The sequence below is a fragment of the Pagrus major genome, chromosome 14, assembly GCF_040436345.1.
Source record: "Pagrus major chromosome 14, Pma_NU_1.0".
Classification (NCBI taxonomy): Eukaryota; Metazoa; Chordata; class Actinopteri; order Spariformes; family Sparidae; genus Pagrus; species Pagrus major.
Window position 1 is genome coordinate 5,796,352 of NC_133228.1, and position 10,803 is coordinate 5,807,154.

The following is a 10,803-nucleotide window of genomic DNA, read 5'->3' on the forward strand; positions in this document are numbered from 1 at the left end:
CATTGGAGACGTGGTCATTTACAGACACAGTAGGTTTTTTAGTTTTCACGTGTCAGTACTAAATGGGTCTACTGCGGATGGACTGCCTGCATCTCTTGACACTCACGTTGTCCATTTCAACATGTGTTTTGCATACATTGTAATACTGTCTTTCATTTCAGTGTTCTTATTTCACACTTTCACTTTCGTTTTTAGACATGGCAGCAGCCAGCAGTCTCCTCTCTGAAGATTACTTTCTGTGTGCCATCTGTCTGGATGTGTTCACTGAGCCAGTCACTGTACCATGTGGACACAACTTCTGCAAGAACTGCATCACAGAACACTGGAACATTAATGTCCAGTGTAAATGTCCCATGTGTGATAAAAGTTTTGACAGGAGACCAGTGCTGTATGTCAACACTTTCATATCTGAGATTGTTTCTCAGTTCAGGCTGTCAGTTCAAAATAAAAGTAACTGCAGCTCAGAGGAACAACATGCCAACACAGGAGATGTTCTGTGTGACGTCTGCAGCAAAACCAAACTGAAGGCCCTGAAGTCCTGCCTGGTGTGTTTGGCCTCCTACTGTGAGACTCACCTGGAACCTCATCACAGAATCACAGGTCTGAGAAGACACAAACTGATCGATCCTGTGGAGAACCTGGAAGGTAGGGTGTGTACAAAGCATGAGAGACCTCTGGAGCTGTTCTGTAAAACTGACCAGATGTGTGTGTGTCAGTTCTGTACTGAGTCGGATCACAAGCTTCATCATATTATTCCTCTGATCGAAGAATGTGATGGGAGGAAAGCAGAGCTGGGAAAGACAGAGGCTGAAGTTCAGCAGATGATCCAGGAGAGACGACTGAAGATTGAGCAGATCAAACAGTCAGTGAAGCTCAGCAAGGAAGATGCGGACAGAGAGACAGCTGACAGTGTTCAGGTCTTCACTGCTCTGATCCAGTCTGTTCAGAGGAGTCTGGCTGAGCGCATTGAAATGATTCAAGAGAAGCAGAAAACAACAGAAGAACAGGCTGAAGGCTTCGTCAAAGAGCTGGAAGAGGAAATCCTTAAGCTGACGAAGAGAATTGCTGAGCTGGAGCAGCTCTCACACAATGATGACCACCTCCAGTTCCTCCAAAGCTTCCCATCCTTGAACACGGTTCCACCCACCAAGGACTGGACTGAGTTCAGGGTTCACTCATCACATGAGAGACCTATAAGGAGCACTATGGCTCAGCTGGAAGAGACACTCAGTCAAGAGATTGAGAGGCAGTGTGTTCATGTTGAACTAAAGAGGGTCCAGCAGTACGCAGTGGATGTGACTCTTGATCCTGAAACAGCAAATCACTATCTCATCCTGTCTGATGATGGGAAGCAAGTCAATCATGGGGATGTGAGACAGAATCTCCCAGACAGCCAAAAGAGATTTTTATGTTCATCTGTTCTAGGAAAGCAGAGTTTCTCTTCAGGAAGGTTTTACTATGAAGTTCAAGTTAAAGGGAAGACTAACTGGATTTTAGGAGTGGGCAGAGAGTCTATCAGCAGAACAGGCGACATCACATGGACCCCCGCGAATGGCTTTTGGTGTGTACGCTTGGCGAATGAAAATGGGTATGAAGTTGCTGGATCATCGGTTCACCTCTCTCTGAAGTCGAAGCCTCAGAAGGTGGGGGTGTTTGTGGATTATGAGGAGGGTCTGGTCTCCTTTTATGAAATAGATGCCGCAGCTCTCATTTACTCCTTCACTGACTGTAACTTCACTGAGAAACTCTACCCATATTTCAGTCCCTGTCATAACTGCGATGGTAAAAACTCCAGTCCCCTAATCATTTGTTCCATCAATCACACTGAATAGGCTACGCATAACAGGAGTCACTGTCACCTGAAGGTATGTGTCCACAGGGGAGTCATTTTGAGGGCACGCAACGCTTCCCAGCTATGCGCGCCTGACCAGAACAGGCAACATCCTCCGAGAACCATGCAAACACTCACTGGCTGCACCTGACTGGATGAACGCGACCCATGAGACGTGCTCTGGGATTTGAAAACTTTCTCTTATATTACAAAAATAGCTCAGCGAAATGTGTTTCTGAAGACATTTTAAATGAGAAATAAGCCATGCAGTTGCAGAATCTGTCTTCGTTTTAACTCAACATTTGCTAAAAGTAGCCAGAATTCAAGTTCATGCAGATGAGGAGTGGGCAACGCTGTGTCCCATCTCTCGAAAACATGCATTGCATGGCTTCCTACATAAATAATGAATGGGTCTTGTGTGTAGAATTTAAGAGGGTTTGTTGACAGAAATAGTATCAAATACTCATTATGTTTTCATCAATGTATAATCAGCTGAAATGAATAATTGTTGTGTTTCATTACCTTACAGTGAGCCTGTTATATCTACTCACCTATGCCATGTTTCTCCAGTTGCCCGGAAGGAACACACCAAACACTAACTGTGTAGGGGTATGCAGTTTGTTGGAATCTGCAACCTCACCGCTAGATACCACTAAAATCCTAAACACTAGTTGTTTAACTTACTTAAGTCATGTCACGTTTTATTGAGATTCTGGCGATTTGGCATTACTGCAGAAAATCTACAACATGCTTCATGTGAATGTTATTTCAGTGGGTTTTCCCCCTTAAAAAAAAAAAAAAAAGATCTCAAGTAAACACTGAATTTGTGTGAACTGTAAATCTGTTGACTGTAAGACTCTTGAAATGCATTTTGGGAATGTAATGCCTTTCAATGCATTTCAGAATAGTACACTGCTGGTCGTGCTCCACTGGGAGGCGCCAGAGAGGTAGTCAGGATCCTTAGTGCAGCTTGTGTGGTTTCATTGGTGCAGTGAGGAGTTTTTACCTAATTGCATTAAATTTAAAATTGTAGACAGTCAGTTTGGGAATGGAATAGAATTACCTGTGGGTCAAATTTATATGACATATTTATAATACATCATGAAAATACAATTAATATAGGTGAATGCACATCATAGATTATTTAACCAAGAAATTGTGACATAGAATAGAATAGATTGTAAAAACGTATTACTGAAATATTATTCTTACTGTAAAGTTTTTGATTGCTATGCTTTTTTTCCGATCAGAAGATTTCAGCAATTGCTGAGGAGGTATTTTGATTGGCTTGAAAATGAGGGGGCATAGCAGATAGACAAAACAATGTCATGACAACATGAAAACAATTTGAAAAGGGGCTTTTCACAATAAAACTTGATCAATTTAAGTAATTCCATGATAACATATTATTTATTTTTTATTATACTCTTTATTATTATTTATAATTATACATATTTTGGTGTATTTTTTCCAATGTTTCTCTTCATCATAACTTAATTTTAAGCCACACTGGATTTGGGGATCCATGTTTTTTCATTTTTTAAAAGAGACCATGTTATGTTCTATTTTTATGTGTTATTTATTCATTTATTTATTTATTTGCTCAAAAAGCAAAATTGTTTTTAACTGCTGTATGAATAAAGCTGACCATTACTACCATTATTGGGGCCTGTTTTTGGTGATGTGACTTTTTTCAGCAAGTAGTTTTTTTTAAGAAGAAGTTTTTTTTGTAAGAAAAGTTGATTTTTGAGTCTCATTCTCAACTCGTCAACTCGTTGTAGGACGTGTCGGCTGCCATCCCAAAGCGACGAGTTGGAATGAGACTCAAAAATCAACTTTTCTTACAAATAGCACCTTTAATGAAATCTCTGCACTGACGTAAATTGTTAAAGACATTGTGGGAGCCTATGAAGTCTAGACTGAATTCTTCACCCACCAGATGAGGTATTTTCAGAATTTTCCCTTGCTGACTTGTACCTTATTGTGTGAGAGAGCAATTATCGCCAGTGTGTGGAGATATTCTGTGGGTGAGTACAGCTTGTTTGAATTTAATCAAACTTCGCTCATGCGAACACTGTGGGAGTCTGTACATTCAGCCTGCTACTTTCTTTCAGTTCAAGAAATTCTTTGTCTGTGACGTCACAGATAATGGTCTTAAATCTCAGCCTAGGATTTATTTGAGTGTTTTCCTTCTGTGCTTGAGAAGACAACAATTCATTTACCTAAATGTAGCTCTTTGTGCAATGCTATGACTGACATGTTCACACATTTTTAGTACATTTTTATCGGGAAATACTGCAGTACCCTAATCATAAAATGGAATACGTTATTGCTTATTAGTTGTGTGGATGGATGTTCTCTTTTATTGTGTTCCCAATTTCAGGGATGTTGTTGTTTATAGTGTTGTGTCATACTCAAACTGGTTTAGACAACCATCCAGCAATCTGGGTTTAAGGTCATAGGTACTTAGCTGTGTGTGTGTGTGTGTGTGTGTGTGTGTGTGTGTGTGTGTGTGTGCGTGTGCGTGTGCGTGTGCGTGTGCGTGTGCGTGTGCATGCGTGCGTATGCGTGTGTGTGCAGAGAGAAAGGGAGTTTCAAGTATTACTCCCCTTCATGACTCTTGGAATATGATAAAGGTTTTTTGACGTTAGGAGCTGGCACTGAATGTATCAGAGCTAGTGGTGTGTGACGATTCACGTCATCAGGATGTCAGAGTTCAAGTTCAGGCTGTTGTGGAGTTGTTGAAAACTTACACACAACTCTGGCAGGACGTTAGAGCCTGAAAGTTATTAAAGTTTTGGAGCAGGAAATTTGTAGGGCACAAGCTAAACATCTACACTTGAACTGTCAAAAGATTATACATCTAAAAAGACATTTAGGACAACTTTGACTGCCTCACAGCACAAACTGGCTGTGCTATTATCTGCTGATGACCTGATCAATACAACTGATTCCATGTTTACTTCACCGGCACCTGACATTTAATGCTGTATCCTTTGTGTACTCTGGTCAAGGCAAACTTTACTACATCGTGGCAATCGAATGACACTCAGTTGGTCTTTAATTGCCCCCCCAGGGACAAATAAAGTATTCTGACCACCACTACCATCAGGAAATGATGGATCCATGAATTATGGTGTTTATGTGATTGTGATTGTGATTGTGATTGTGATTGTGATGTGCTTTATATGGGATCTGGAAGCGCCATGAATGGAATAGTATGAGCAACGAGCATGCCTTATTTATTTATTTTTTGATAAGGTATATGATCTTCGCTTTATGAGCAGATTGACTCAATCTTGTGACTGCACTTGGCATCATCAATGGGTGTGGTTAAAAATGTGTGCTGCTGCACGTTTTACCACACCTAACAGCGATATCAGGCTGTATTGAATGACCCATCAGTAGACAGGATACTTTGGTGACTAAAACTGTACTTTACTGCTATGAGTACTGCAGGGTTCAGGTAAACAAAAGAAAACAAAAGAGAGAGGGAGAGAAATTTGAAAGGAAAGAAAGTAAAGCAGGAAAACACTGTAAATGCAGGGAGATTTGAACTTGATTATTAATAATAAAAGGATCTGAACTGAATTTGACTATATTGATGAAAATAGCGTTTCCACTTTACACGTCACCATAGAGACAGAGCAATGAATCCAGTCACCCAGGTCTTGTGTTACAGTAATAACTGGTGTGAGAAAAGGGCTGTGCCATGTCAGGAGACTATGTGTGAGACTGCACGTATGCTGTGCACAGCTGGCAGACAGTGCAGGAGGAGGAGAGGCTCTATCTGTGTGTGTGTGTGCGTGTGTGTGTGTGTGTGTGTGTGTGTGTGTGTGTGTGTGTGTGTGTGTGTGTGTGTGTGTGTGTGTGTGTGTGTGTGTGTGTGTGTGTGTGTGTGTGTGTGTGTGTGTGTAAAAGAAAGAAAGACTGTTTGAAGGTAATACAATGTTGTGTGCTGAAGGTTAGAGATAAAAGTGCAATTTTTAAGTTTTAAAGAGTCCTGTCAGAGTCCACACAGACAGAAATGTGCAGGTCTGTCTGTGTGTGTGTGTGAGGTAGTGTGAGTGTGAGTGCAGCTTAGGATATGGGTGTGTGCGTGTGTGGAGCATGGTGGGGAGTCACGTTTACCTTTGCTTTATGGAGACTGCAGATTGTGTGATGTCACCGCCCTCCGGACAGTTTTTCCACAGTTCACTTTCCTCTGCTCTGACAAAATGTCTGCTCTGAAGTTCAGACATTTTAAAGGACAGGGTTTTGTTTCATCAGCAACAAATCCCATCAAATACACAAACCCCTAATTAATGTATCCTACTTACAAGTATTACAATTAATTTCCTGCACAGTAGTTAAACATAGTCTGCTGATATTCTGCTTTTTCTTTTTCAAATCCCAGGTGCAGATCTGGTGGTATGACAGTGGCAGATACTTCTGTATCTTTTGCCAGAGGGTGACAGGGTGGAAGCTATATACTATAATTACATTATGTATGCTGTAAAAGTCCAACTAGGGATAAGAGTTGAAAATTAGCTTTAAACTATGTGCAGCACATCAGCTGCATAATCTGTATTGGAACAATATTAAACTGCATCATTCCTATTAAATAAAATTAAAATATTCAAATCTTCAAAATCATCTCCTCCTGCATATTTCATTTCATCAACAACCTTGGTACATAGACTATTTGGATGAGCCTTAAACTAAGTCATTTTTTGACATACCATACTGTTGTTAATCATGTGTTGTGAAAGTCTTGTGGGCATGGCCCACTTGACATTGTATAACTCTTAAACATATGTACTTTTGTAATTTGTTTGACTTTCATCCATCACTGACACTGAAGTAAAACATTACATTAAATGGCTATAATGCATGTTATTGTTCCTACATAGATTTACCTTAAATATTGCGCAAATCATTCTTGGTTAATACTGTAATCACTTCTCACATCATTTGTATATTTTCCAAGAATCATCAGCTTTCAGCATTAACTCTGTTAACATTGTATTTTTCTAAATAAATATCTGTTGGACCAATTCCAAAACTTTGATAAGTAGGAATCATTAGAAGTTTCGAAAATACCAGAATTCATTTTTCAAAATCTTGTCTTTGTACTATATTCAATTGAGTATAGGTTGAAAATAATTTTCAGATAGTTTCCCAGGTAAACACACTGACCTCTTCAGCTGTCGCAGTCCCTGCTCCCCAGCCTGCTGCTGCTCCTTCCAGGGTCACTCCTCCTCTGAGAAAACGTAGGAAAGAAAAGCAAAGAAAAGCTTCAAGAGGAAGACATCTTATACGGACAATATCTGTTCATCAGAGACAACAGCATTTTTCTGAGAGCGATTATACCAGCCGAAGGAAATGGAGTTCTATTGCGAGCAGCCCAGATACATGTCTCGGCAGAGACTTCTTCAAGAGCTGGAAGCAACAAAAGAGCAGCTGAAAAAGCAGAAAACCCTGAAAGAAATGTACATCAACAGGGGAATAGAAACAACTAGAGAGCTAGAGCGGCTGAGAAAGTACAGCGATGATGTAACTCTCAGCAACGCAAAGATAGCTAATCAGGTGAGAGATAACACCAGGCAGAAGAAGAAGAAGGACCTTCATAAAGATTATGAAGAGCTCCAAGTGGCCTATTTAATCAACGAGGAGAAGTTTCAAACTGACCTCCAGGCAGAGAAGGACAAGAACAAGCTTCTTCAAAAAGCTCTGGATCAGATCAGTGTCTCCCACGATGAGCTCAGACTCGGGTATGAAACTGATGTCATTAAAATCAGACAGCAGGTTGACACCCTTCAGCATGATCTTGTGAAGGAAATGCAGCAGAAGACAACTGTTGAAAAACAGTATGCAGAGCTGCAAATGGCACATGAACTCAGCCAGGACAAGCTCCAGGTGCCTCACCAGGAAGTCAAGTCTCACGCAGACACAGTGTTGAAAGGCTTACAGATGATTACCAACTTGAGGGCTGAGCAGGATGACCTCCGTCACAGGATGACCGAGAAAATCAATAATCTCCAGCAAAACACCTTGGAGAATGAGGGACGTTATGAGAGACATCTGGAGGAGCTGAAAACTCAGCTTAATGTTCAGATCTCTCTCAACATTGAACTCTCCACAGAGCTTAAGGCCTTGAAAGAAGCTGAAGTCCCTGAGGAGAAGCCGTGTGAGCAGCAGGAATCCATCCCTACTGCACCGGCCCCTGAACTTCTGGAGGTGACTCAAGTCTCTGAGGAGAATCACCCAGGCAAACCAAAAAAGACTGTCTGGAAAAGAGCCCGTCACTTTGTGGGATTGAGGAAACCAAAGAAGTGGAAGAAGTAAGATGGCTTCAACAACTCAAGCTGTCACATTCACCATCATACATCAACACCAAGGACCTCTCTACTGCGGACAGCCAGTAGATACCATATGTCATCTGTGGTCAGGACATAACATTCATTCAGTAATGAAAACTAATTGACAAAAACCTCTTAGAGCTATGCTTGCTCTTTGAAGCTGTACTTTAAACACACTTATCAATATCAGCATGCTAACATGCTCAGAAGGAGAAGGCTAATATGTCAATGCAAAGTTAAGTTTATCATGTTCAATGGCATACTTTATTAATAATAATAATAATAATAATAATAATAATAATGACAATAATAATAATGACGTACTGACTGGCCAATCAATGCACAAGCTGCATAATTGTTTTTTCTGTATACATTAACAATGACTATATTGATTAGTAACCATGGTGTGATACTGGTAAACTAGTTCCATGGTGTGAGTGGGACAAACAGTAATTTGAATGTTACGCAATCTTCACTTTGCTAAGCCGCTGGAATGCTAAAGTAGATGTATGGATAATAATGTCCTCAGTATGTTTATCAGCGTCAAATCTGATAAACAAAATGAAACTTTATATTCTTGACCTATCTTTAAGAGATTTATGTCCTGAGGAGGAACTGATGGGTGTCAAAACCAGGGTTGGAAAGTTAAACAGTTTTGCTAAATTCTCAGTTTGGACTTTCTAAGGAATATGCCAACAATAAGAAAATCTAAGTGATTGTTTGCTTTACGTACTTGATGTTCTTCCACATATTTCCTTGTCTTTCCCCCTTTAGTATACATTCTCTCATAGCTTCCCTATTATGTGTTATGTAATAAAGCTATTATGACAGCCTGTAATACACAACCTTAGAATGCTATGATCCCTCTGACCCTGAAAACCTGTGAACCTACAGAATGTCTAAATTTACACCATGCTATTACAGTCAATCACTGTACAGCTGCAGAGATGTGGGGCAGACAGTGACCTCCCCCATCCTCTCAGAACATGCTGACTGTGTTTGACAGAACATGCGATTGCAGTGTCATGTCTAGTTTTCTCTAACATGAGCTGTCTCAAATGTTCCCTCAGCGGGGATCTGCGGCTTGCATCCACCTACATATGCAAGTTTAAAACAGTGATCACTGGAGGCAAATGATGCTTCACCAAAAGCTTAGAGCAAGCATCTGACAAGCACATTCTGTTCTCTCTCTGTATACATTCGAAATAATTGAAACTGACAGGAAAATGTGTGTGTTGCTGTCTGGTTGTACTTTTTCACTGCCTCTAGATGCAGCACTTTTTGTTATTTGAAGTTTTGAATCTGACGTACAATGTAGGTGTGTGAGGCTTTGCATGGATCAGTATAATTGCACTGTGGTTTCCCAAAGACACTAACCTCATTCTCTTTTTAAATCCCTGCCCTGGCTCCTCTGCTTAGATACAGTAACAGGTTCTTGCTCAAGTCAGTGAATCACTGCCATATTCCCAGAAAAACACCAGATAACTAAACAATTGAAAGCAGAAAGCAACATTCAACTTGGCCAATGGGCAAAACACTTTCAATTCCAAATAAACTAGAGGAACGGGAGAGAGACAGGGTGCGCCGGCGCTAGCTGGTTACCAAGCTAACTTCAGTAGACACAAATGTCATTGACATAACTTCAACTCTAAACAACAAATTGCCCCTTTAATTTAACATAGACTGGAAACATAAAGAAAAGTAGCCTGGCTTGATCCAAAATTTTTAAAAGAAATCCATCAACCAGCAATTCTAAATTATATTCATATTACATATACAGTATACTTTATATATATTTTTTCCCAAAATGCTGACCTTGTCATAGTTTGAGTTTGTGGTTCTGATATTTCCTGTTTTATTTTGAAGTTCGGCCCTCATGTGTCATGTTTCGCTTGATATGTACTTTGTTTAAGCTTCTTCTTTGTATTTTGGTATCTTTGCGCTTTCTGTATTTTGAATTCTATGTTTTTTGGATTTTGGCTTGTTATTAAAAACCATGGAATCTAAAATCTATGGTTTTTGAATTTCGGCTTGTTATTAAAAGCTGGCTTTTTGTTTTTAACCCTGCCTGTCACGGACCTACTCCTTTATTTGGAACAAAGAAAGTAAATTCAAGCCTTATATTGCCATGCTATTTCTACCGAAATGCTACGAAATAGTCTGCCTGTCAACTGTTGAGTGCCTGTTTTGTGGATTAGCTAGCTCTAGATAACTCAGCTCACCAGAGCTGAAGTTAGCTTGAAGGTAATAAACCTAGCTTAGCATAAAGAATGGAAGCGGAAGAAAAAGCTAGCCTGGCTCTAAGTGAAAAAAGAAGCCTACCATTAATTTACATTTACCTTTATTTGGTAGGCAACAAACAGAAATGTAGAAACAACGTGCTGTTAAAGCACCTCCTGGTTCTAGCTGTGCTTAGCCTAACACACAGACATAAGTGTGGTATGATTTTTTTATACCACTCTTCATAACTCTTTATGAAAGCAAGTAAATGTATTAGTTAACATGCCGACCTTTCACCTTCTTTTTTTTCAATGAAGTTTCATGCCATGAAAGGGCCAGGTGAGACTGAGGCAGTTTCAATACATCCTGGAGAGGTGAGCTAGAGTGCTGGCTGTTGCTGGACATAAATAA

The 10,803-nt window shown here is 40.1% G+C and overlaps 1 protein-coding gene across 1 annotated transcript; it reads left to right on the forward strand.

The window, feature by feature from the left end:
* Positions 1–197: 197 nt before the first annotated feature.
* On the forward strand, positions 198–1,832 carry LOC141008683 (E3 ubiquitin-protein ligase TRIM21-like). The gene has a single exon (XM_073481133.1). The coding sequence runs from the start codon at positions 198–200 to the stop codon at positions 1,830–1,832; it is 1,635 nt and encodes a 544-aa protein (XP_073337234.1).
* Positions 1,833–10,803: the final 8,971 nt, after the last annotated feature.

What these genes read in the sequence shown, in the direction of transcription:
- LOC141008683 (XM_073481133.1), top strand. Translation starts at nt 198, where the DNA reads ATGGCAGCAGCCAGCAGTCTCCTCTCTGAAGATTACTTTCTGTGTGCC.